Raw genomic sequence first — 27,476 nt, 5'->3', positions numbered from 1 at the left:
CAAGACCTTTGTCTAAGCAAAGTCTGGCATTTCTGTCCTAATCAAATATCAAAAAATCAAAGCATGATAAGATTTTATTTTGGTAAAATAAGCATAATCTATAGGCCTTTGCCTATAAGCCACTCCTGATTCCTAGAAGTCAAGTTATTTGTTGTTCCTACAACTTGTATAGGCGACAAGACTTTAGTCAGGGAGTGTAGATATCAGACAATAAATACATTAAATGCTGGTCGTATGGTTGCCTGGAGAGGGATTGCCTGTGCTGATTTGCTTACAGATGTGACCGAGTGTGAATGGGTGTGATTGCATCCCTTCAATAAACTCAGATCAGATCAGATCGAGGGTGTATCCCTGTCTTGCACCTTCCTGTGTTCCTGGTATAGCTCCGGATACAGGCCAGGATAAGCAATTTACTGAGAATAAATGAATAAATCCTTGAGTTTAATCATAGATGTTTTGATAGTTTTATTTCTATGAATAATTCTATAGTTTATGATGCATACATTTTTAGAATAACAAAAATGATTTAGAAGAAAATGAGTCACGATGGGTGCATTATTTTCTGTACCAGGAGGGGGCGCTGTAGCGGTGCTTTGTAGCGCGAACGGTTATTGTTCTTTGAGACGTACGTCAGGCTTTTCCACGCCTCTGCCAGCGAGACGCAGATGACGTCGGATAACAAAGATGGCGGCGGCAAACAGCAACTACTGGGAAGGTGAGGTGGCAAAGTGGCGTAATTAACGACTCGGTGGTAATATATCCAAATGAATTGTTATGACTTCATGTTCTGTGAGCTGTCGCTTTTGGAGGATTACTAAGAATGAAATCGGCTAACTGGCACCAAAACCTCCCTCTAGTGCATAGCGTTAGCATTAGCTGGCTAACTAGCTTTAGCTTTGAAGCTAGCTTAGTCTAGCCTTCGGCGTGACGTCAGTCACATAACCCAGATTTTCTGTTTAGCTTCGCTTGTGTAATTAATTATCGTGATTCATGTAGACTGACACGTCACATACTATGTTGTCACTCTGCTGTGTCTAAGGTACTGATTCGTTGACGCTAGGAATAGCTAGTTAGCCAGCTAGTTGACTAGCAAGCTACTTCGTTAGCAAAGTGAGGGTAATATGGTTTTGTCAACAAGTCATCAGACAGGTGTTTGAGTATACAGTAGAAATGCTTCTGACATTAATAAATAAAAAAAATCTCATCTCTCATCTTTGGGTGTCGTTGGATTGACCGCAGCTGGTTTTTAAAAAAAAATAGCTAGTGAAAGTAAAATAGCTAACAAACATGAAATTGTCAGCAGCCCTGCTTTTAAAGGGGAGATTCAGTGTAATGCTACATGTGACTGGTTTCAGCTGTAGGCTGTCTAGAAGCACATCGAAATGTTTACTGTTTGTGTCATGGGCTGTTTTCACACTTCCTGGTATTTTGTTGTGTCTCCCGGAAGTAGCCTTCATCTGGTTATTTCACCTCCACTAGAACAGCAATCTTCAGCTTCCAAAGTGTCCACCTGCTTTCAGTGGAATCAAACCATCTTGTAATTGTAGAGTAAAAGTAGAGTTTAGTGCCAAATGAACTGCATGTACATTGGTCAGTAGGTGTGAATTATTATTGTATAACATGGTGATGTGGACGTAAGTATCAGTTGTAACATGAACTATAGGTTAATGTTAATGCATGAGTCGAAATACCTTCTTGTTTCCATTAGTAACAGCTCATACACACAAGGACTTGATTTGTAATTGTTCCACATAATGTAAGACTAATAACCAACTGCTTGAACAATTTAACAGTACACTATATCAAATGGTGTTAAATATATCCGTTATTAGCTTTGTGTACTGCTTTAAATCATCTGACAATATTTAAAAGTAATGTTAGACGATGCAGCTTGGGTATTCTACACTCACTGAGAGTGCACTTTATTAGGAATACTATACTAACACTGGGTAGGGCTTCCCTTTGCTCTCAAAACAGCCTCAGATCTCCATGACATGGATTCCACCATATGAAAGCAGAATTTTGAGATGCTAGTCCATGTTGACATGATCACATCACACATTTCCTGCAGATTTTTCAGGTTCACTTACATACTGGGAATTTGTGAAGTGGAACTCAACATAGTTTTGTGCTGTTGTACACCATCCACCTTAAGGTTTGACATGTTGCACATTCTGAGATGGTTTTCAGCTCACTACAGATGTAAAGAGTGATTTATCTGAATCAGAATCAGGTTTATTGGCCAAGTGTGTTGACACATGCAAGGAATTTGGTTCCAGCGGTTTGTGACTCTCAAAAGTACAGACAGATAACATACTATACTATACAAGTTAATACAGACTATATAAAAGACAATACAGATGATGAGATGCAATATATACCGTACAAGTATTAAATATGATTACCGAATATATCACCGATCAGTTGTGTACATAAAGTTTGAGAAGGGCATGGTAGTGCAAATAATCAAATTGTGCAATCTTTTGCTTTTTGTACAATATACAGCAGCAGTAGTGTGTGCAACATATATGAATGATGTTATGACTGACAGTTCTGATAATGCAGTAGTTGTAGATATGAAGCAGAAATATAATTATGGTGAGTTGTTAATCAGGGTGATTGTCTGTGTCCATCAGTTTTGGTCAGTTTTGGTAAGCAAAGTTCTGTAGCACCTTAGAGAAGGGAGGAGCTGGAAGAGGTTGTGTCCAGAGTGTGAAGGATCAGTAGTGATTTTTCTTGCCCGGTTTCTGGTTCATGTATGGTACAAGTCCTGGGAAGTCAGCAGGGGGGCACCAGTTATTTTTTCTGCTGTTTTTACTGAGTGGCAGTCTGTTCTTGTCCTGTTTTTTGCTGCTTCAAGCCAGATTGTGATGAATGTGAACAAGACAGATTGAATAACTGCAGTGTAGAACTGCATCAACAGTTATCTGAGTTACCGTAGCCTTTCTGTCAGCTTGAACCAGTCTGACCATTCTCACACTCTCATCAACAAGGTGTTTTGTCTGCAGAACTGCCACTCAATGGATGTTTTTTCTTTCTGTATAAACTCTAGAGACTGTTGTGTGTGAAAATTGCAGGAGATCCCAGAAGAGTTACAGAAATACTCAAACCAGGTCATTTGGCACCAACAATCATGCCATGAACAAAATCATTTGAGAGCCCCCACCTCATAATGGTTGATGTGAACATTCCCTGAAGCTCCTGATCCATACCTGCATGGTTTTATTTGCTGTCTTATGATTGGTTGATTATATAATTGTCTAAATGAGTAGGTGTAGAGGTGATCTTAATAAAGTGAGTGTAGAGATTGTCATGACAAAAATAGCTGAGACATTTAGACCAGTTCACTAATGCACAATGTAACGCAATATACTGCTAGAGTGTCATAAAGAATTAGTTGGAAATGGACGCTTTAGATGTGAGGAGACTTCGTGTTGTAAAATTAGTCTAATATCAGCAAAATAAAAGCAAATTGTTGCAGTTGTTTAAAAGTAACCTAATTTTATAGGAAGAGCACTGATGTATTTGTTTGTTTGTATGCGCAGATTTGAGAAAACAAGCCAGACAGTTGGAGAATGAGCTCGACCTGAAACTGGTGTCCTTCAGTAAACTGTGTACCAGCTACAGCAGTTCTCGTGATGGCCGGAGAGGAGACAGGTAACTTTACACAAGGATGTGAAACATGTTATATTAATACAATGCATCTTTGTATTGTACATTATTACCATCTATTCATATGTTTTGCTTTGTTATTTGCAGTTCTGACACAACACCACTCCTTAATAACTCCACCCAAGACAGAATGTTTGAAACCATGTCAGTCGAGATTGAGCAGCTTCTTGCAAAGGTTAGTAAGCCGAGTTTGTTAATCTGACAAAAACAAATGAATTGCAAAATATTAAAATGGTAAGGAACAGTGTTTCTGTGTTGTGTAGATGATCAGCCGTGAGTTTTGTTTCTGGAGTTTGCTTCTATAAGGCCTTTACACAACAAAGATTTTATTTATTTGATTTGTATAAAACCCATTAAATACTTTTATGCCAAAGATTACACAAAAGCCCTGAAAATTTTGCTTCAACCTCTCAAATGATCGGTAGACGCATTTATGTCCATCTACAGCAAATTGCAAATAACGCATGTTAGAAAATAATGCAAAGAAACATTAGAACTTCTCTTTAAGACAAGACTGTAAGCTTTTGTAATTGACCAGTCAGATTTTAAGTGCAACAAATCCCAGAAAATTGAGTTTACTCACTTGATTTACCTTGTGCTGTGTCTTATCACACTGTTTTGTATGTCCTAGAGTAGCACATTTTTATTTTTAGTTACACAAAATGTGCACCTGTTAACCTCATAGCAATTCTGGATACCAAATATACCTTGGCTAAAAATCCAGAAAACTGCATTGTCATCATTAACAGATGAAGAGGTTGTAAACAGCTTCATATGCTGTAGGTAAACAAGCATTTTTCTTGCACAGCTGGTACTGGATTTCATTACAGAATGTATCTACAGTGTTGGTGTGTTGGGATGGAGTGTAAGTCTCTATAACCAAAGCTCAGTTTTACCAGTTTAAACACAGTCTGTTCCAGATTTTGCTTCAACAAGATATTAAGTTTCAGTTCTGTATTTACTTCTAGCTTACAGGAATAAACGATAAGATGGCAGAGTACACTAGCACGCCGGGAGTGACGTCTCTTAATGCTGCACTAATGCACACTCTGCAAAGGCACAGAGACATCCTGCAGGTGAGACATGTCCTACACCTATTCCTTCCTCATCTTACCCACTTACTGTGATCGCTTCTGAAAGTTTCACCCCAAAGCAGGTCATTTTTCTTTCTTTAGACATTTTCAAATTTTCACAATATTTACACAGACATAAATATATTCAAAGGTGTCAGTTAGGTTTTAGTTGTGGCTAAGTTATCAATCGGTTTTCTAGCTAATTATTTAGAAAGGAAAGAAGTGTGTATACTGAAATGTAGATAACATTTTCCATCAGACGCTTATTGTTGTTCTTTGGCCGAATTGCAAATGCTGATCTGTTGGGCGTATAGTGTACTCTCCTAGATCGGCATCATGTTGTACCTCATATAGAGCGAATAAACCTGCTTAGGATTTTATCATGTTGTAGACTTAGGGTGCTTTCACACCTGCCTTGTTTAGTTCGTTTGAATCGTACCAGAGTTCGATTGCTCATTTGGTGCGGTTCGTTTGGGCAAGTGAGAATGCAGCTATCGAACTCTCCTTGAAGACGTGGTCTCGGTACGCTTTCAAATGAACTCTGGTACGGTTCGTTTGTGGTGAGAACACGATCCGAGATCGAATAGAACTAACTGCAAAAAGTATTGCGCATTTTGGACTAAACCAGCTGCCGTAGTAGGTCGTTGGCAATATTTTCGGAAGATGAGCATGTCACAGTTTCGCAAAAGTAATGCTCGCCGCCTCCTGAAGTGTCTTGCGATGCGTCTTCGTCGTTTGCAGTGCATTAAAATTATATTTTCAAGCCGCATCCGCGCTTCATTCTGAAAATTAAGACTTTGCATAGAATGCTGTATACAAGCGATGTAGTAGATTACAACCACGAACATAATTACAGCACGCAGTCGTCTCTCCATGGTGTACTGTATGCTGTATTTTCCTGTATTTTCCTCTTTTTGTTTACTTCCGGAGTTTCGCTGAAATTTCCCGCACGTTTATTCTGACCAATCGAGAAGCAGTTTAGGAAATACACTCAAAGACATGTGGCCAATGAGTGATGTGGATGTTATCACATGACTGCATTTTGGTTCGTTTCAACTGGTGCCGAACAGAACGATCAGTGTGGTGTGAAAAGGAACCAAAACTACTAAAAAGCTACAATGTATCATTTTTTGCTTTTGGTCCGGACCAAATGAACCAAACTATAGGTGTGAAAGCACCCTTAGAGGCTAAAAACCAAAACAAACTAAGCCTAAGAAAAACAGGACAGTTTTTAACTTGGGGGGAGGAGGGGGGAGTAATAACAATCCTCCATGGATGTGCATATTTTAGTACTGTTACTAATATGTAGTCTGTCTGTAGGGATATCAAATCTCATATTTATTATTTAATATCAGAATGAATATCTTATGAATAGTCTTCAGATACTAAGTAAAAAAAATCATTCTGATAACAATTCATTAAATTTGAAACGAATTCCAAATGCCCAAATGTACATAGAATTAGGTTCCTGCCTGTACTTCAAACTCAAACATACTAAACTTCACACTGTTTTCCATCTCTGTAATGTTTCCCTTTCTGTGTCCACAGGACTACACACACGAGTTTCACAAAACCAAAACCAACTTCTTAGCCGTCAGAGAACGAGAGGATCTTCTTGGATCTGTTAGGAAAGACATTGAGTGAGTGAGACATTTTTTAAGCCCTCAGATGTGGTTAGTATCTGAATGTATGCATCCATACTTAGTGTCACATCACTGAGAATTGTGGTTTTTTTTTTTTTTTTTTTTTTTTTTTAGTTGTAGTAACAGTGCCTTATTTTTTTTAAGCATACTCCAAGTGTGAATTCAGGCCAAAAAAGCAGTTCCTCTCCCCAGAGGCTGTTCAGATGTTCAGGAAAATGTGTTCTCTGTATTGCTCACCGACTTGTTCTTTTTGTTCTGCTTTTATTCTCCAACATTTTTAACTTAATGTATATATACGCTTGATTAAGAACACTATACTGATACTGGGTAGATATGGTCAGAACAGACTCGATTAATCATGGCACTGAAACCACGTGGTGTCTTGTGGTGTTTAAGATTCTTTCTAGATTTGGAATATTGAGACCTGGTGACTGGGTAGACCATAGAAAAACACTGAACGCAGGCATATTGTCAGGTACCTGGAACCAGTTGGAGATAACTTGGGCTTTATAACATGGTGCAGTTTTATGCTGGAAGTAGCCATTAGAGCAGGGTTATTCAATTAGTTTGTCATTGGGGCCAGTTCATGAAAAGCATCTTAAATGAGGGGCCAGAGATTTATCGCTTGCAATATGAGTGATGACGCCACAACAATGTCCAAGTATGCTTTTTCTACATTCAAACATGTTCATATGTTGTATTTTGAAACTGCATAACATCTGTGCATTGTAAGACAAAGCCCAAGTAGGCTTTTTCTACATTCAAATGGGTAAATCAGTCAGCCATACCGCACACTTTTAGAATTTAACTCCGTTAACTGAGACTGAAAAGTTCACAATATGGAAAATAATATTTCATTGTTTTTTTTTTATTTTTTTTTTTTATATATATCAGCCATCTCAGTCATTTGCAACTGCCTTCATTTATGCTGCCTTCTAATAAGAGAAATGACATTTTTTAGATTTGGCTTGGTGAATTGTTGTCAGCACAATGGTACATATAAATATATTTTATATTAGGTATAAATTATATTACAATGTTACATATAAATATAAATACATATTAATATATATTATTGACATACATGTGTGAGTGACTATTCACCCATGTAAGTAGAGCTAGGGTAGTAGAGTTGGGTTCGTTTTGTTACACCCAATTTCCCGTTTTTGAAAAAAAAAAAAAAAAAAAAAATGATGGAAGGAAGAAAAGAACAGAAGAAACGATACTAATGAAAAGTTCTCAGCTGTCATTCTCTTGTTAGTCACCGAGTCTCACAGGAGAGGCTGCTCGCACCACTCGCCTAATATCACATGACTCCTGCTTTGTGGAACAACTGCACATCACTTCATAACTGTAGGGTCCGTTATCCCACTGTGATATCTTGTTCACACTAGGCTACTTGAAGGGCCGAAACAAATTCAATTCTGGGCCGGTGTTCTGCCTGCAGACTGAAAGTTGAAAAGCCTGACATTATCAGAATTAGTAAATTGAGACCATTAAGCATGTACATAGTCAACAACAGTACTCTTATTTTCTGTGGCATTCACTTGCTTGATTGATATGAAGAAGTACAATGTGTGCTAAGAACTTTCTTCCAAGCTTTAACTGTCCACTTTTGGTCAGCTTGTGCACAGGTGTAGTCATGTTCTTGACTGACAGTAGTTTAAATGGTTAGATTTAAATCTGTTGTGAATGTGCAGTTACACATTATATTTTTTTGTGGAAAACAGCCCCTCATATATAATCCTGATGCTGTTAACAGGCTCAGTTAGTTAGGGGTTTTTTTTTTGGCTAGACATCAAAGTTTCATCCTTTATTCTTGGTTTAGAGCAGGGGTGTCAAACTCTGGCCCACGGGACAAATTTAGTGTAATTATATTTGGCCCGCTAGTTCATATCAGATGTGCATTGCAGCTGGCTAGCCGCATGCTCCGCTAATACTACAAATCCCAGAATGCCTTGCCACTGTATTGACGCGTAGTCACGAACAGCAAGCGCCCCTCATCCTCTGTTGACAGTCGTTAACAACCATGTTACAGTCACATCGGGCAAGTTAATTCCACCCTCCACAAAAATGGCCAAACGAAAGATGGACAATAGGAGCTTTCAAGACAGGTGGGAGGCAGATTATCTGTTCACGAATATAAAGGACAGACCTGTTTGTCTTGTGTGCTAACGGTGCTAACGTGTCTGTAACGAAAGAATATAACATAAGAAGACACTATGTAACGAAGCATTATGAGAAGTACAAGGACCTGGACATAACGCAGAAGCTCCAGAAAGGAGCTTGAAGTGAAAGGAGGAGATGAAATTAAGTCTAGTTTCCCGGCAGACTATGTTCATGAAAGCAAAATCAAAAAGTGAAGCTGCTGTAAAGGCGAGTTTTATTGTGGCAGCAGAGATTGCTAAATCTGCCCGGCCCTTTAATGAGGGAGAGTTTGTCAAAAAGTCTATGGTCAAAGTTTGCTAAATGAACACCACTGATGTGTCTTTTATTTCGAATTTAATTTATGTGTTTGTAATATCAAGCTCTGGTTGTTCCAGATCCTGTGTTTAAGCAAAACTAAAGTTTGTTTCCATATGAAAAAGGTTTAACATTACAAATCAGTTGCAGTTAATTTTTCAATAAATATTCAGTTTGGCCCGTGACTTTATCCCAGCTTTATATTTTGGCCCACTGTAAATTTGAGTTTGACACCCCTGGTTTAGAGGATACAGTATATATACTTCAGTGTAAAAAATACTATGCATTAGCTTAACTGACCACCAGGTGTCAGCAAGTGCTCTTCAGGAAAATACATCTGTATGGTCATAGCTTTCCTTACCCAGTCGTTTTCCCTGTGTGTTTGTGACTGCGGAGTCCCTCTTTCAGGATGAGGACACCAGTGATTACTGTGGAGGTTTTTCCTGTCGCTGTGTTCATTGTGTGCCCCCACCCCCCCTCGCCTGATCTGCATTGCACCACTGTACTGTAGAAATGCCAGCATGCACAAATGATAGTCACTCTGTGTGTGTGTGTGCATGTGTGTGTGTGCACGCTTGTGTAATATAGCCCAGGCCTTTAATAGCGTCGTTGGAATGATTAAATCGACTGCCAGTGCTGTGTGTTGATCGGGTTGGTATGTGAATGCATTTTCCCATTGAGCAGAGCAATGTCCATATCTGTGAAGCTGCAGTAAACCCACCCTAATGCATACCAATGGGTGGTGTATGCTTTATGTTTGTTGGTTTTGTCATTTGATTAGCTGTGTATCACACATCTTGTCCATTACCTGCCTTCAAGTTCTGAAATGTAGGTTGGATTTTAATTTCTGTGGGCAGTAGAGCGAGGGGTTTAGCCGCCAGGTTTGCAGACCATAGGAAGATGTATCTCTGGTTGCCACTGCCCTGATTAACTCCTTGGAAAGGGTTGGTCTTCCCAGCACTGCACTCATTCATTATTCACACTAAATGCTTTCTGTGGAAGCACTGGCTAGATTCTCCATCTAGACAGCCGGAAGAAGAAGGTGTTAAATTAGCTTGGACTCGCTAGCCTAAGCTCGAGGGGGCAAGTTTGATTAATAGGATTAAAATGTCATGCCCTCTATAAGTTACACTTTTGAATTGAATCAAGCCTACCTTTTTATTCTGATGACAAGTCAACTGTTTATTGTCCAAAACCTTACAGAACTGTAGGTGTAGGCCATTGAAACCTGGAGATATTTCTTGTGGCTTATATTGTGTAGTCATGTGTTGTTATTATTATTTTAATATAACATTTCTGATTGATTAGATTAATGATAAATCATTAAAGCCTAATAATAAAGATTTAAACATTTTTAAACATACTTGTATGTTGAATTATTCTCTGAGGAAATGTTTATTTAACATTAATGGACGGAGTCTTGAATTGCAGCACTTTGTATCAACCAGTAAGTTTTAGGAGTTAAGAGTTTTGCTGTAACATGATAAGCTGTGTTTGTATTATTCAGTATTCATTATTTATAAGTTCAGGCGTGTGAGAGAATGTCCTATAGTAATTATAGCTGGATTTCCACTGTCTAGTTTAAAAAATGTTCTTATTATATTCATCTGTCATTTTGCTGCATCTTTTTGAAGAGTTTGTGCTTTTATTTTTTAAATTTATTTATTTTATTTTTAGGGAATACACACATGTAATTTTTTTTCTAAGATGGCTGTACTTATATGTCGATGTCACATGATGTGTCTTGGTCCAAATCTGTGGTAAAATTGTATTGTGGAGATGGATCGATTTTGTGTTTTTTTTTTTCTGCGATCATGAAATCCAAGAGGTGCTAAGATTTATTCTAATATGAATAATTATTTCTTTCTCTACCAGGACGTACAAGAGTGGCTCAGGGGTGAACAACAGACGGACAGAACTTTTTCTTAAAGAACATGAGCACCTAAGAAAGTAAGTAAATTTTCGTAATCTCCATGTGCTATTATATTAACTTCTCTCACTTCACGTGGTTGTATCTGTCTATATATACACACAGAGAATTTAGAGCTCATTTTGATGTAAATAAAATCAAGCAATTGTCATTATAGGTTAAAGGAATTAGGACATCAGTATAGGATTCAGGTCCCTCACACAATTTCCATACAAAATCTATCAATATGTGACACATAATGCAGTCTGGAGAAGTGTAGCAGCATTCCCAGCACACTCTAAATGGATTAAATGAAGTGAACTTAAATGAAACTCTATTCTTATGTTCTTTGTCAAGGTATACTTTGTGACTTTACATCTCACTGTCTAATTGTGTGTAATCTGATTCGCTGGCATTGAATTCGAGACATTAGTCATTTGCCCTTTACAGCAATATGTGGTGGCATTTACAGCCTTTACAGCACTGCAGTGTGTCTCCACATTTTCCCCCAGTCACCTGATTTATAGGGCTGATCAATAAGATGATGTAATCTGATATCATATCAGTGTCTGATAATGTTTACTCTCATTGGCAAAGGAAAAAACAAAACAAAACAGGAACTTGTCGTAGAGGCTCACATTACATTAAATTAACAACTGAGAAAAATAACAACTGTATTAAAAACTGCACCGAATTATTAAAGTGATAGGACACAAATAATTAGGCAGATGTCAGTTGTACAAGTCCGTTTCAAATAGTTTAATGTTAAAACTTATTCATGAGAAAATATATGATGACGTGAACATTCTTTATCTATATACCTTTTCTCAATAAATATATTATCAAAATATATTTATATAATTGTCAATATCTCAAAGTTCTATAATAATTATTTTAGAGATATAGCGCAGCCCTGCTGATTTTTATTGGCTCTATTTTAACACTTAGTGGACTTTCATCAATGACTCCGCTTAGGTGTGCTTGAGCTATAATCTAAGCTTAAGATATACAGCTATGTTTACTGAGATGAATTTGTTATAAACAGCTATTAAAGGAACTGTGGGTGCTTTAAACATCAGCCTAGTCAGCATATTGCTGCACTATTTTAAACAGTGATGCAGGCGGGGGCGCACACTGCTTATTGCACCTAAACTATTGGATGATTAAAAATTTAAATAAAACCATCTAGGGTGTATTCCTTCCTTACCATGTATTCAGTTTTCCATTGATATGCCCTTGATCCACAGCAGTGATAAAGTAGAGATGATGGCATTTGATTTGTAGCCAGTAATTTTGTAAAATGTTGCCGTCAACCCTGCGACATTTATCATTAATGGATTTTAGCTGACACACAGTCCTGTTATCAATGATGTGAAGGGTATCAGTAAAATTTCAAAGTTGTCAATGTTGTATAATGGTGAAATCAGCTATTTATCTGCTTTCTTATTATTTATCCACTTTTTCATTCTCATTCTCTTGGAAAGGAAATCAGTCATTAGTAACAGATCTTATAACTGTACTTGAACATGAGGTCATCTGTAACACCTTTTAAACTTCACTTCTGAGATCTATCCACTTACTGACAGCTTTGGGCACGTTGAGAGAGGAAAGGCAGAAATATGATGTGAGCAGGGCTGCAGAAGAACACATTACAGACAATTACTCAGTTAAATAGGGGAAGACTCCAATGGAGGAGAAAAACTGATAAACTCATTAGAGGAGCTTAGACTCTCTCAAAGTGCTTTGTCACCTTGATCAACGGACTATGGAGTCCTCTGTAGGGAATGTGTAATTCCCTGCTTCCTCTTGTCCTCAAATGTCTCAAGCAGTATGCCTGGTGGAACACCTAGAAACAATATCTGAATGGTAAAAGTTTAGGGTGCCTTAGAGTAATAGACCATCTATTTCCAGCAGTTGTTCTAATGCGCCTTTTCTTTTGCTGATTCATCGGTTTTAGCAAAAAAGCCATTAAAGTGATCAGTCCTAACTCCCTGCAGGAGACGAGTCTCACTATATAGTCCTCTTTTGTGTTTAGATGTTTAGGTTTACATTTATTTAACATATGCCCCTTTTCCACCGAGGCAGTTTGAATGCTGGTTCGGAGCCTAATTTAGAACCAGTTCTTCCTGTTTCGACCGCCAAAGCACCGGCTCTGAACCAGGAAAAGTGGTTCTTAAGTAGCACCAAAACGTTGCTGGTCTAGACTTAATAACCGCTTGTGGGCGGGGCTACTGTTAGCGCAGTTGATAATGTACCTTATGTATACTAATGTTTAATACACTTTTACTTTACCGTGATATGATACATTATCAGCACACATGATAGTAGTTAGATACATGCTAAGGCTAACTTTTTTCTGTGTTAATGATAAAATAACGTTATGTACTTTATCGATTACAACCTCTGTTTACACAGATTACATGGAGCTGCACATACACGTTTTATTCGCCGCGTTTGGATGCCAATGTAGGTTCATAAAGCCATGAGCATTAACAGTAAAGCAGCATCCGCCATTGTTGTGTATGCCGCTGCTGCGCTAAAGTTGCTGGGACACGTGACACGTATACAGTGACGTCACACTCGGCGCTGTGATGGCTCTCTAGCCGGTGGAAAGGCAAACCGGTTCTTAGAAGGTTCGCCAGTGGAAGCAACTTTGAACCAGCACTAGCTCTGAAACAGCACCCGGTTCTTTCCGGTGGAAAAGGGGCAATAGTTAATGGTCTGGCTCCGGAGCCCAGCAGTGGCACCCTGGTGATCCTGGGATAACTGTCCGATGAGTAGTCCGAGCAATTTAAAAAAAGCAATTTAAGCATATTGTTTACATAGTGACGTATACTTATCTGCTTAAAAAAAGAATATAATAATTTTCATTAAACAGACCTATGTATTCAACATTTGCTTTTTCAAGAACTTTGATTAGGTGTAGCATCCAAAAGTGTAGCACATGGATTTATGACTGATTCACATTTGAATTCAGAATACCCCCCCCCCCCCCAACCAACACACACACCACCTTTACTTCATTAAGAGGTAGTAGCCAAGATAACACTTTAATTAAAGTGGAAATACTTTAGCTATCTGGTAAAACATTTCATTTGAAAGATCTACAGCTTTTGTTCTCTTTATTCATGCATTATTGCTGCAGAGGTTTGCCCAGATCGTGTCAGGGAGGGCTGGAGCTGAACACTATTTGGCCATTGATCATTTCTGTCATACCCCAGTTTCCACATAAGAGTTTAAGGTATAAGGCAACAATCTGATATTTGGCTGCGGTACTTATTCTGCTAAAATATATTGCAATACGATTCAGTTTAGTACCTACTGATCCGTATATGACCAACATTATTCAGAATCGGTAGCAAGGTGTTTTGAATAGGGCAAAAAACAGTGCAAGCCTGTTTACATATCGGTTTAAAATATGAATTATTTTATATGAAATATAGTAATTGAATTATGATTTCTGACTTAATTTGTTTTAGCTTTTGCATTTGATATGAACTATGTGAATGTTCTAACCCAGCTTTGTCAAACTCTGGCCTGCGGACCAAATTTGGCCCGCGGTGTAATTAAATTTGGCCCGCTAGTTCATATCAGATGTGCATTACAGCTGGCTAGCCGCATGCTCCGCTAATAGTACAAATCCCAGAATGCCTTGCTACTGTATTGACGCGTAGTCACAAACAGCAAGCGCCCCTCTTTCTCTGTTGACAGTCGTTAACAACCATGTTACAGTCACATCGGGCAAGTTAATTTCACCCCCCACAAAAATGGCCAAACGAAAGATGGACAATAGGAGCTTTCAAGACAGGTGGGAGGCAGATTATCTGTTCACGAATATAAAGGACAGACCTGTTTGTCTTGTGTGCTAACGGTGCTAACTTGTCTGTAACGAAAGAATATAACATAAGAAGACACTATGTAACGAAGCATTATGAGAAGTATAAGGACCTGGACGTAACGCAGAAGCTCCAGAAGGCGGAGGAGGTGAAATTAAGTCTAGTTTCCCGGCAGACTATGTTCATGAAAGCAAAATCAAAAAGTGAAGCTGCTGTAAAGGCGAGTTTTATTGTGGCAGCAGAGATTGCTAAATCTGCCCGGCCCTTTAATGAGGGAGACTTTGTCAAAAAGTCTATGGTCAAAGTTTGCGAAATGAACACCACTGATGTGTCTTTTATTTCGAATTTAATTTCTCATGTGTTTGTAATATCAAGCTCTGGTTGTTCCAGATCCTGTGTTTAAGCAAAACTAAAGTTTGTTTCCATATGAAAAAGGTTGAACATTACAAATCAGTTGCAGTTAATTTTTCAATAAATATTTAGTTTGGCCCGTGACTTTATCTCAGCTTTATATTTTGGCCCACTGTGAAATTGAGTTTGACACCCCTGATCTAACCCTTGTTTGATGACTGGAGCACAGTAAACATTAAAAGAAAATTGACAGACAATCACTGTTTACCTTCTGCTGAAGGTTTTTTGCAGGTGATGATGAGAGGTCAGCTAGAAACTTTAATCAGGATCGATGTTCTACTTGTGCTTGACCAGTCTTTATCATCTGCACTATATGAGCTCCACTCATATATCGCAGCTCAGCTTGCATGGCACCTGGGCAAGATGGGTAATAAAACTCAGCACAGGAATTTGCAGGGTTATGGGTAATATTATCTGATGAAAAAAGCCATGTATGGCTCTTTAAAATCACAGTTCTGTACTGGACTCAGACCATCCATGTGTAGAGTGTAGAATTCTGTTCCACACTGTGTCCATTGCAGAGGACCGTAAGTGTGTTCTCATGCTGGATCTTAATATATAACAGCCACAGAGTCCATTAGACAATTTTCTCGAGTTGCGTTAATGGCTTACTGAACTTACTGCAGAATGGAAACGAGCTTGGTGCTTTGCTGAGACAGATTATTTTGTGGCAAATACATCATTGTGCTTTTCCTATAATAAATACATTATACTTAAATATAAAATTTGAACATGCCACAGACTTCCTCTTGAATCTTCCTGTAAAGATTATGATGAAAGTGTGTTTGATGGAACTGGCTGCATACTGCAGTCTTGTACATGTTGATCCAGTCGCCTTTATCCGGCTTTTTATTCTACCATGGCCAGAACATATATTCATTTCCATGGAAATATCAGCATTGTACTATTAGTTACCAGTTATCTGTGATCTTTAAGATTTTTTTTTGTTTCGCATTTTAATATTTGCTGACAGGCACCTCCCCAAGGGTTCAGTTTCTCTTTGCTTAGCACGAATTCCAGAGTGCTGACTGTATTTCTTTGGCTCATGTTCATGTCTCAGCCCACAGACAGAAAGGAAAGGTTTGGTTTTTATTCACTGTTAAAGAGGTGCAGGGAGTCCAGTTTGTGCTTGTCCATGTGTTGGCCTATCTCTGATACTTGAGTTAAGTTTTGAAAGTTCATATTCAGTATTAGAGAACTTGGTAGAAGCACAGAGGTAAAAAAAAGGTATTGTGTATTAGCTTAATTGCTTTTTGAGAGAATGGATGAAAATGTATGCTTCCACTACATCCAGCTCCTTTTCCTATTTATTTGTTTGTTTTGTTTGCTTGTTTGTTTTTTTAAAAAGGCCACAGAACAACCCAGAAAATGTAACTTCATCTGGCCATTCAGAAAATTCAGATCTCTTGATTATAAACATAAATCTGATTGTAAATAGATTCCAAGATTTAGCAGGCATCAGTGCAGTTCTTTTGACTTATATGTGTGGGGAAAGAGAAAGTCATGAGGTGGATCTTTCACATTCGACTATACTGTATATAGACTGTCCTGAGCTGGCATATGTTACTGTTTTGCATGCATCTCATACTCAAGTCTAGCATCTTAAAATCCGCTTACCTCAAAAGTGAAAAGTTTCCACCCTGACTGTGACACAGGTGCATGGCCAATGTTTGATGGCAAGAATCTTGATTCCAACTAGAATTGAAGGGGCTTTTGTCAGTGTTGCTACAGCACATAACTGACCTTCAGTGCATAAGGAAATCACATTTAAGCTTTAGTCTTCTGCAGAAACTGTTTTTTTTTTTACCACTGTGTTTATTCATCTGGCTTCTTAACCTGATTTTTGTGTGACAGTTGCATGGCATAGGCTGATGAACCTTGTTTGAAAGAACAACTAGAGTGTTTTCCAAGACATTTCACACTTTTCCAAGTGATATATATATATATATATATATATATATTAGTTACTGACTTTGTTCTTACAAGTCAGAGAACCTGACATTCTCACTAACTGACATGACATTAAGCTTTCTTTATCGCGTGTGTTCAGAACCAGTGCAGGCCTGTGACACTGAGCTCAAGAGTAAACGATTTGTTTTCTTATCATTGTGCATAGAGAAGCTTGCCATTAATAAAACAATTTATTTGCTATTTCCTATTGAGATCAGAGTGACAGTAATGTCTTATGTATGTGGAAAAGACATCGTTGAGCCAATGTGGCAACCTCTGCCAGTCATGCCTCTTATTCCATTATCTAGCTCAGTTTCCTTTCACCAACTCCCTGTGGTGGTGAAAAACCACAGTGACCAGCAGAGGAAATGGAAGAATGTCCTGCTAGTAACGTAAAAAAAAGACCTCGCCAGTCCAGTGGTACAACACCAAGTTAATTTTAGTATTCGTTATTCTAATATCTTACAGATGTATTACATATTAAGCCATATTATGTTTGAGTATATGAGTGACAGAATAGAATATACAGAGAGACACTGGGTGAGGACTTACAGTGGAGTCGTGTGCTAAAAAAGCAGCAGATGGAGCTCAGCAGCCTAGATCCAGATGCGCACTCCCCTTTTTCTGTCAACTCCTGTTCAGCTGTGAAATAAATCTCTCCCTGCCTGTCACAGACAGTGGCTTTTCTGATTAGCTCCCATGCTGCTTCTTTCTGCGAAGCTCAAGGATGGATGGGTACTCAAACTGCAGAAAGAGCTAGAAGTTAGGAAAGACCTGATAAAGCTGTTGTGATGCTTAAAGTTACATAATATGTCTCGTTTAACTTGATCTTGATATTTGATTCATGAGGTCATGGTGTAGACCGTTAACTCTTTCAATATTTGCCTCAGGTTGGAGTCTACAGGTCTAATGGAGCATATCACAGTTTGTTAGTGGTTTTTATCATTCTGGAGTTCCTGTAATGTGTGTGTCGGGCTGAGTGGGTATAATAAGACAGATGGATTATGCTTCGGTCATATTACTTAGCATAATGTCCATTTACTAGCTTTAGCACCTTTATGCTGCTGTAGAGCTTTTCAGTGTGTAAGCACAGCATCTGTGGGGTTTCACAAGCTGATACAAGGATTTGGGGTAGCTCTGTGTCCCTGCCAGACCTGTGGTGCCATTTCAACAAAGTCTTTATTGAAAACAGTGTCTGGAGATTGGACTGCAGTTTTCTGCCATTCATTTATTAGGTGTATACAGAAGATCAATACTCTTGAGCGTTCTAAGCCTGCCTGGGAGTATAGTTGATTAGATTTTTTTAAAGTATGGAATAGGAAAGCATAATATAAGAACCGCTGAAACCATGGCATCATTGTTTGCAAACAAACACACATCAATTCTTCTATACCTCTATATACAGTGAGAAACCAATTCAAACACATCATAATCTTTCAAGACAGAGTTCTGCTTCAAAATGACGAAGCTATATGAAAGACTGTATTCAATTTGAGGAAGGGAATAATGAGCGCTTTTCATGCATCAGTGAAGTAATCACTGTATAAATGTATTAAGTACACTTGGATGGTATTATGGGAGTTATAAGACAAACTGAATTGTCCTGCTCGAGTGGTTAAAGCTGGGACAGGAAGAAGGCAGAAGGACAAGAGGCTCTGAGAGTTGAATTTGTGCCTCGGGATAATGACTGACTTAATGCCTGTGGCAGCTCATGCCGGCTGTTTGAGGGCCGCTTTTTACTGCTTGAGAATATCTTTGCACACACATCCACTCATGTAGCACTGGAGTGTGACATTCTGTCTGTTCTGCGCTGATAGAAGAGCCCAGTAAATCTTACAGCCTTGTCTCATCTGGGCCGGTAAAGAACTAAGTGAATCAGAGTAAAGCATTCTCCCTGCTTTAACAGATATGCATCTGTCTGTTACAGCTGTAACTATCCTGATATCAAAGCGATATATAGCACTTTATTATACAGTAATTAATATATATTCCTTTGGTCTTCATAAAGTTGCAAATATGTTTTTTTTGCTGTACTATTAAAAGGATGCTTCACTGAATATGATCAGTTCTAATTGCGTAGTAAAACGCTAAGTGCATTGTTTGTGCAGTACCAAGGTCTCAGAAGGATGATGTCATGGAGCTAGGGTGATTTTAGAGGGTGTGGTTTAGTTTCTTGGTTCTGTAAGGGAGCATAAAAAGCCATGTTTCTACTTCTTACACGCCTCATATACATTTCATATGCGGTTCATATTGTCCCAGTATATTTCACAGCAGCCGTGGGAAAGATCTGGAGAGTGATAGCCGAGGCATTGTAGTGGATCAGTCATTATTTTCTCAGACATCTATTATAGCTATTAGCAACACATTGCTGCAGGAAACCAGCTTTTTAGCAGTTTAAACAATTGTCTTAATTAACACGCCATTACATGCCTCTGTAGCGTATCATCATCATCCTGTAGTAGTGGATTTTTGTAGTTTTTATCCAGGAAGATTAAGTGTAGTTGGATACAAATGAATACTAAAGATTTGACGTGTTAATTTTACACTCTTGAACTAGGCTCATGGCATAGACAGCATGGTGTACGCTCTACCATCTGTCAGTCACAATGATCAGTCATCCAATCTTTGAGCTCACTTATGCAGAAGAGCTCACGTATCACTTTCCTCACCGTGTGTTGTGCTGCTCTGTGATGCAGCATGAACAGCAGTCTGAAAATCTGTTAGTCTTCACCAACTTGTTAGCAGATGTCATATGATGGGAAGACCTGGTTAATGGGGAATTGACAGATGAGAAAATTGGGGAGCAAATGGGGGAAATAAATTAATTCAATGTGGTCTTTCTACTGTGAAGTACATTAGATAAATGAAAAGTTTTGAAGTCTCTGGAACTATCATACAGATGTGTGTGTCTAACACACAGCGACTCTTTCAAAGGGAGAGCACGGTTATTACACTACATTGTCACCTCTTAAAGGATTGGAACCGTATGGCCTAAGCCGTTCCTTTTGCTATACATGAAGACATTTGGAATTTAGAACAAAAGATTAATGAGACAGTAGATCAGCATTTCAGCTTTCTTTTCATGATATTTATATATAGATGGGTTAAACGTTTGGCCATACACCCTTGGCACCTTCAGAATGTTTCTGCTGTTATCATCATGAGTTACATCATCAATAAAGTTTAGTGAACCTGTTCCTGAAGCAGCCATGCAAGCCCGAGCCATGACACTACTTCCAGTGTACTTGACCGATTGGTTTCTCTCATTAACTGCTGGCGCTTGTTTTTTCTGCTCTGTTTAATTTTTGGTGTTTAATACACACGTTTTTTTTTTCTTTCATACAGTTTTTGCTAATTATTGGCTATGCCTTTGACAAAGTTTTGTCAAAAGAGGACAACAAAAGAGGGAGGGCATATTAGGATTACTTGCACCATTGTGGGGAATTAAACCGGAGAGTCAGAAACAGACTGCATCAGCACAACCATATTAGGCAATTTATAATAATCAGTCTCGCTGCAAAAGCATGCCTCATTATTTGTAGGGACTTTGGTAAAACCTTTTAACTGATCGACAGTATTCCTTTACTCACCACAAAATCCTACGTCATGTTTGTTTGTGAATGTGTCCTCACTGTCACGTTACAGTTGCTGAAATGAATAATGTGGACCATTAACCCACTGCAGTCCTTTTCACTGCCAACATTCTGCAGTACCGCTGTAGTCAGGGAGACATGGAAGCAGGGGTAGAATTTGTAATCCTGTTTTAGTGCAGGTCCTGTATTGGTGTCCCAAGCTGGACGATATTTCTTTGCACTGAACTCTTGAAGTTCCTGGTCATTGTCATATAAAGTGATAAACCATTTTGAAATTGAAGCATGCAGGACACTTTGTGTTTAAGGTCTAGAAGAAAATTTGCATTTTAAGCAGAAGGAGTCAACACTGAGCCTCAAACTACTATAACTATATCTATATCTACAACTCCCTGACATTTGGATGCATTTTAAATTCTCCTTTAATTATAATTAATAAGTTGTGTTGTTTGTGTAGTAAGTGTTAAAATATTTTTCTTTACAAAAGAGAGAGCTTCTTGTCAATAAATTTGAGTCTCACCAACTGTAAAAATAAACTTACATCTATTTATTAATTCCTACTCATTTTAATTTTCCCTCTTACAGCTCAGATCGACTTATTGAAGATACAATAAGGTAAGCCAGATCCAACAGAGATTGCTCGGTATTTAATGATACTATGCTCTCAGACTTTTGTTACTGTAATAACTGTTTATGTTCTACATACTTTTAAATGTGTATGTTTCTTAACTGAAGTGTGACTTGTCTTCTCAAAACTCAAATCTCTGCTAAACCAGTAGTGTGTTTTTGCACCCATTTCCATTAGAGACCTCAATCAATGCTAAACATCAAGCCACTAACCCATTACTTGTCCATTCTCTGATACCATTAGATTATTGCTTGAGATTAGGCTGAAAGCAGATCCTCTCTCTTAAGTGAAGCTGTCAGAAAAGCTTTCTTGGCAAACATTTAATGGTTGCTTTGTTTGAAACCACATATTCCACTTTGTTCAAGCATACATCCTGTGTCCACTATGGCAAGCACAACTAATGGATGCAAATCTTAACATATTGCAAAGGAACATTGCTGTGTGTGTGTTTTTTAATCAAATACCTCCTTCTGTGAGTTGAGTCCTGGTTCAATAAATAACAATTAACACATCTGAAGGTGCAACTGAAGCCCTGGGTGCAGGTCCTGCCCTTGAACTGAGCTCATACTTACACCTGGTAGGTGATGTAAAGCCTGATTGAGCGTGGGTTGTCTGCTCTCCCATGGCGTGACTGGTGCATGTGTGAGCATATTCTCTTCATCTTCTCCCAGCACAGCAGTTTACCTTATCTGGGGGAAGCCCACAGGAGCCAGGTGGCCCAGGTGCTTAATTAAGCTGGTTCATGGTCCATGCAGCTCCTCTTCTAATCTCCCTTGGCGTTATTCATGCACAAAATTGCTCAAAATCTACTGCCTGTGATCGTTACGCTTTCTGCACTGGGATCACAACAATACACTAAAATGAGTTTGGGACTCCTCATTGCTGTGGTCACTGGGGTGCTGGGGTGCTTCTGATTGTGTTTTACTGACTCACAGGAAGGTCTCGTAAACAAGATCCCACCTCCTATAACGTTCCTGGACAACATTTTATAACTTCCAAATGTCAGTATATTTAATTAACACTTAATAGTCCTTACTGCTGTAGATCAATTGCAATTGATGATTCATAGTGAGCATTTGTCATAGTCTCAAATCTTTCTTAATTATAACTATGTTTTAGTCTATATAGTATTAGTTTATTCAGCATTAAACAAATATATAGTTAACTGAAAGTTTTTCTGGAAACGAACAAAAACTATTCAGATTAAATGATTTAAAAGATGAAATATTCCTAGAATTAATCTTTATATCTAACCTTTTTGAAGCCCACCAGCCAGCTCTCCGTTATTATACAACAGCGACCAACTGGGGAGAGTAAAGTCTAACAAGTGCTTCCTCCAAAGACTTGTGAAGCCAGCCAGTGACATCTTTTTGAACTACTGCTCGTGCAGCACTATCTGCCCTCATACCAGAGCTCACTGGGGAGAAGGAGTATGCCTTCACTACCACTCTCAGAAATAATTTTTAAATGTAATGATAATTAGAAACTCACTAACAACACTGTTTTTCTCTACTCAATGTCAGTAAGCAGATGCTGTATATTTAGTAACTAGTAAAAATATTCACCAGACCAGAAATATGTAGAAACTAGTACAAATTAGGTAAGAAAAGAGACTAATAAAAAGATTAGACAGGATTTTATCAAAGATTTATTGTTATGATTATACTGTTTACTACATATTTTCTCCACTCCCAGTCTGTGGTTAAATACATCATTCCTCTTTTCCTGTTGTCGGGCCAGCTCATGGGATTTTACTCTATAAAGACAGCTGTGCTCTTTTTACCCCAGAGCTGTGGAGCTACTGCATACAGAAATACATGTTGTAAGAGTGAGAAAGCGTCAAGCTTTAGACACAAAAACGGGTCCAATGGAAATACTCCCTGTATGGTTCCACTCTCCCAGTCCTCAGAGAGAGGTCCATCAGCAGAGCTCTCAGAGGTGATGAATGTCTCTGGAGCCTCATTGTTTGTGTCTAATGGCATCAAGGGAGAAGCCACCAAAAAGGAGTTGTCTTTTGTTATACAGTTTGATTTACACACAGCATTAAATCAAGGCAAAATACAATACCATTCACATATATAAATAGTTATGTGCTGTATTATTAAGAATTAAGAGGCAAATCTAAAACTACAGACATGTAATTTGTAATGTTGCGTTTCTTTGTAACGTTGAATCAACTCAACATTGATGTCAACAGAAAAATTACAGGAGGATCAGATCACATTTTGGTGTCATGTAACACATTTTGGTGTCATGTAACACATGCAATGCAACTCTGCAGCTTATTCCCAAGGGAAAGCCTCTGTGGGGTTGTGGTGCTCTAGGACAGGTTTATGTCACCCTTCTGTACACAGGATTATGTATTTACAATTACAGCATTTATCTAGATGACTTCAACCTGTATGTCTGAAAACGTCAATTTGAAGCATGTTAAAGTGAGAATGCATGTGTGCTGTTAAAGCCTTGAACATTATGTATTTTCATTTTGCTCTACAGTGGGATTTATGTTGAACAAAGACATATAGAGAATATAACACATCACCCTGCATTTAGCTTTTGGCTTGGGATGATTTTTGTGTAACATCTTTTTGTCCTACTCCCTAAAGTAAATAGCTGAAGCCTGCAGCATGCGCTTAAGGTGCCAGGCTATCATTTACACTCCAAAAAGCTGCTGAGCCCAATCCTGAGTGAGCTATAGTGTCACACTGCAATTTAATCCTTTCTACTAGTTACAGGAAAGCAAGACTCAGCTAAAGAAGACAAATTTGTGCTGGCTCTGAATTTGCCTGACAATTTAAAAAAAATTAGAAGCGTGCATAACCGGGTCAAGCATTTCAAGAGTGACAGCAAATTCATTCAAGTCTTCTGTATTATAAATGCATTACAGCATAATAAATAAAGGCTGTAGTTGTTAATCTCATGTTTAACTCATGTGAAAACATTCTCCTGTTTTTTTTCCAGTATTGCCATGGCAACGAAGGAAAACATGACCTCCCAGCGAGGCATATTAAAATCTATACAGAGCAGGGTCAACACTCTGGCCAGTATCCTTTTATTTCTCAAGAAGAAACTGAGTCGGAAGCATCAAGCAAAGCCTGCTATAGAAATTGGTATAGATCTAGTTTAGCGAATTGTCCTGAGAACACTGGTATGTGGGAAAGTAATTGTTTTATTGTTTGGTTAACTTTAAAATGTTTTTTTTTGTTTGTGTTTTAACATGTTCATACACTGTATTACATGTCTTTTGCATGTCCCTGTAACCAAATAGACAGTCTCTCATTAACATTTAATAACATTATAGAGCACTCAAAGGTTGGCCAGGGTGGTTTGGAGGCGTCTGTTCACGGATATGACCAGTGTTTCCTTGGCACCATTTTTTTTTCTCTATAGTGATAAACACAAAAAAGCCCTTATTTTATGATGTAGTGCATGTTGTTTTGTAGGGTGACGTGTTTTGACAATAGGGGGGAAGCTAAGTGAAAATGCGGTAGGTTTTTACCTGCCTTACAGTGGAGGAGGCAGAAACATGTCTATGGTGAGAGTTGCACAAATTCACCATTCAAACTGGAGATAAATGCATGACTGCCAGAACAGACACATCACTCGAGCACAGATTATTGGTGTGCACAACTTATTAGCACATGTAATTAGTGCTGGGCACTATAGCCACTGGGAGAAAACACTGACACTGAGAAAACACTAAACCAGCAGAAGGAAGGAAGTAAATAAAAACACTTTCTGCTGCAATGTAACAAAACCACAAAGACAGGATTTTTTTCCCCCTGTAAAATTTTCCTTGTAGCAGTACTTGACCCTTGGTGTTATGACAACTTAAAGCCTGGTTTATGTTTTCTGCAGTTCTCCAACAATGATGGAAAAGGCCATCAGTCTCGAACATAAATGAGGCATCATGTTCAGCCACAACGCCATAAAGCAAAGTGGCAGTGGGTGTCTTGATTCAATACAACAAACAGAAAATGGGCAGAGTGCTAGTTAGAAAGAAAGCTGATTGTACTTGTTGTTTAATCCTTGTACTTGGAACCATATCACCTTTAATGATGGCAAGAGTTTGAGCATTTAGCATATTCTCAGAAGAAAGGCAAATTAACATGGTTTATCAGAAATATATTGTCTGTCCTCAGAATGAATCGTTTCTTTAAGATAATTATTTCATTGTAATTATATTTGGAAATGCTTGACTTTGTCTGGGTCCTTAACCTTTCCTGCCAGATCGATTTCCTGCCATCAATAGCCTCATCCAGCGAATCAACTTAAGGAAGAGACGGGACTCATTAATTCTGGGTGGAGTTATCGGCATCTGCACCATTCTTCTGTTGCTTTACGCATTTCACTGACTGACAGAGGATCTGATGGCATTTTGAGCTATTCTGCAAGCAGTGGCAGGGCTTGGAGAATAAGCTCAGTAAATGGGACCCTGGAGGCTGCTAAGCAGACTCCCACTTGGCCTAATCAAATAACAGGATTGATTGTGGCCAGCATGGACTACCTTACTTGTATCTAGCACTGGGTTGGATGTGGCTCTTACAGCATTTTTGTTTTCTTTAATACAAACATGCTCTTCTGATGACAATGAAATGGAGACCAAATACTAAATGAAACCAGAACGTTTTGGTTTTAAAAGAGCAGTCTGTAATACTAATACTGGCTTTAAAAGAAGTTTCTCTGTGACACAGCACCATGAAATTGTGCTGTCACCGTTGATTACTGGGGTAAAGAGAATTTTAATGTGATGGTCCTTTTAGTGAAGAGGATGTTCATGATGTTATGTACCATGTCATTTAATAAATTATTCATATACACAATATTAAAAAAGTCAAACAGTCTGTATTTGTAAAGTTTTTATTCTGCAGACAGGTTTAAAGATTGGTTGGGCTTATGGCCAGTTTTCTGATGAAGGAAACTGCATCGTAGTGCATAGAGATGTGATTAACCTAAACCTCTTCATGTGTTTGCTGTTGGTGAAGAGATGTTAGAAAGATAACGAGATGCAGCATCATTTGTTTCTTCCTGTGAGCCGGCATTTCATGTAGATGAACATCACCAGAGCCAGGAGAAGACCGAGAGGCAACTAATCCTGTGTTTTGATGTGCTGAAAAGAACATCTCCAGAAGAAAGACTCAGGAAATCAAGATGGGCTTTAATACACAACACCACGATTCTTTGGGTAAAACATTTAATATTGGCAATGATTTGTTTAAAGCCTTTTTTCCACTGAATTCAAATGTACTGGAACTTTTGGCACTAGAAAACCACCAGACTTGTACCAAAGGCCCAAGTTTGTTTTTTTTATGATTTTTGGCTTCATAAAAAAAATCAGCACTAGTGGAATATTTTTATTAGCAATTTTGCTGTTGCCAATAAAATCTTTTTAACTGCTGCTCAGACAAGAAAGCAATGCTTTTAATTATGGTATAGGCATGCATCAACACTTTCTGGAGTATGAAATTTTTTTTTTCTTGTTACGCAGCTAGTAACTGCTGCACAAATTTGTGGAATAAAGAAAAGTCACTCATATTAACACAAGAACATATATGGTGCTTGTGCAGTGCTGCATGACACTTGTATGAAACAATCAGTTATATCCTAGTCAGGGTCACTGGTTTAAACAGTGCATTTTGATTTGTGAGAATTCTTTAAGGAATGGGCAGGAACAGAATTTCAATCTGTCCCCCCCACACCTCTAGTTGTTATAATACAGTTGCTATAATCGTTCCAGTTTCCAGGTTGCTGTAATGAGAAATTGGACTGCTTCCTCCCTGAACCTGGTTTCTTTTGCAACTTTTCTGACATAATTTCTTTTGCCATTTTACTAAACCCTGTAGGTCTGTAATTTGTCAGTGTCTTGAGTTGCAGGTTTTATATTGCCTGTAAAAGAATTAGCGGTAATGGAAGACTGAAAATAACAATCATATTGTTTCTACACAGGGAGTAAAACTATAAGGATGCACATTGTGTATAATGACCGGGGATGCCTTTATTCATTATTTCATCATCTTTACAGATGGAATGAATATGTAGAAAAAGCTGTTAGTATTAAATGGCAACCTTTGTTCCACTCATCGCAGTTGACTTCACAAAAAACACAGGTGTAACAGTTGTGTTCCAGTTGGACTGTGAGGTTCACCCATCCCTCTAGAAAGAAGAACCTGACGAGGCACACTGTCTCCTGATGGTGTAATTTTGACTCTTTAAAACTTTAACTCTCTTTGGACACATTGGATCAGTGGGTTTCATATTGAAGTCCTTGTAGCATAGCAAAGTGTTCTTTAACAGACTGTAT

General features: G+C 38.3%; 1 protein-coding gene across 3 annotated transcripts; it reads left to right on the top strand.

Moving 5' to 3' along the window:
* Positions 1 to 558: 558 nt before the first annotated feature.
* On the top strand, positions 559 to 26,019 carry gosr1 (golgi SNAP receptor complex member 1). Of its 3 annotated transcripts, none has more exons than XM_027147978.2 (9): positions 559 to 715; positions 3,546 to 3,657; positions 3,760 to 3,847; positions 4,641 to 4,748; positions 6,294 to 6,385; positions 10,727 to 10,801; positions 21,133 to 21,162; positions 24,137 to 24,219; positions 25,406 to 26,019. In XM_027147978.2, the coding sequence occupies exons 1-9, from the start codon at positions 685 to 687 to the stop codon at positions 25,528 to 25,530; spliced, it is 744 nt and encodes a 247-aa protein (XP_027003779.1). In that variant the 5' UTR covers positions 559 to 684; the 3' UTR covers positions 25,531 to 26,019. The 3 variants fall into 3 exon arrangements, with proteins under 3 accessions (XP_027003779.1, XP_047676857.1, XP_047676858.1); XM_047820902.1 differs by lacking the exon at positions 559 to 715 and adding an exon at positions 717 to 751; XM_047820901.1 differs by lacking the exon at positions 21,133 to 21,162 and having other exon boundaries at positions 572 to 715.
* Positions 26,020 to 27,476: the final 1,457 nt, after the last annotated feature.

Source organism: Tachysurus fulvidraco, chromosome 11, assembly GCF_022655615.1.
Source record: "Tachysurus fulvidraco isolate hzauxx_2018 chromosome 11, HZAU_PFXX_2.0, whole genome shotgun sequence".
NCBI lineage: Eukaryota > Metazoa > Chordata > Actinopteri > Siluriformes > Bagridae > Tachysurus > Tachysurus fulvidraco.
The sequence above is the reverse complement of the archived record's forward strand: the minus strand, read 5'-3'. Positions and strand labels throughout refer to the sequence as shown.

Excerpts from the sequence above, each read along its gene's own strand:
- gosr1 (XM_027147978.2), top strand. The coding sequence starts at position 685 with ATGGCGGCGGCAAACAGCAACTACTGGGAAG. Across the intron at positions 716-3,545 it reads AAACAGCAACTACTGGGAAG|ATTTGAGAAAACAAGCCAGA; the intron begins GTGAGGTGGCAA and ends TTGTATGCGCAG. Across the intron at positions 6,386-10,726 it reads TCTGTTAGGAAAGACATTGA|GACGTACAAGAGTGGCTCAG; the intron begins GTGAGTGAGACA and ends TTTCTCTACCAG.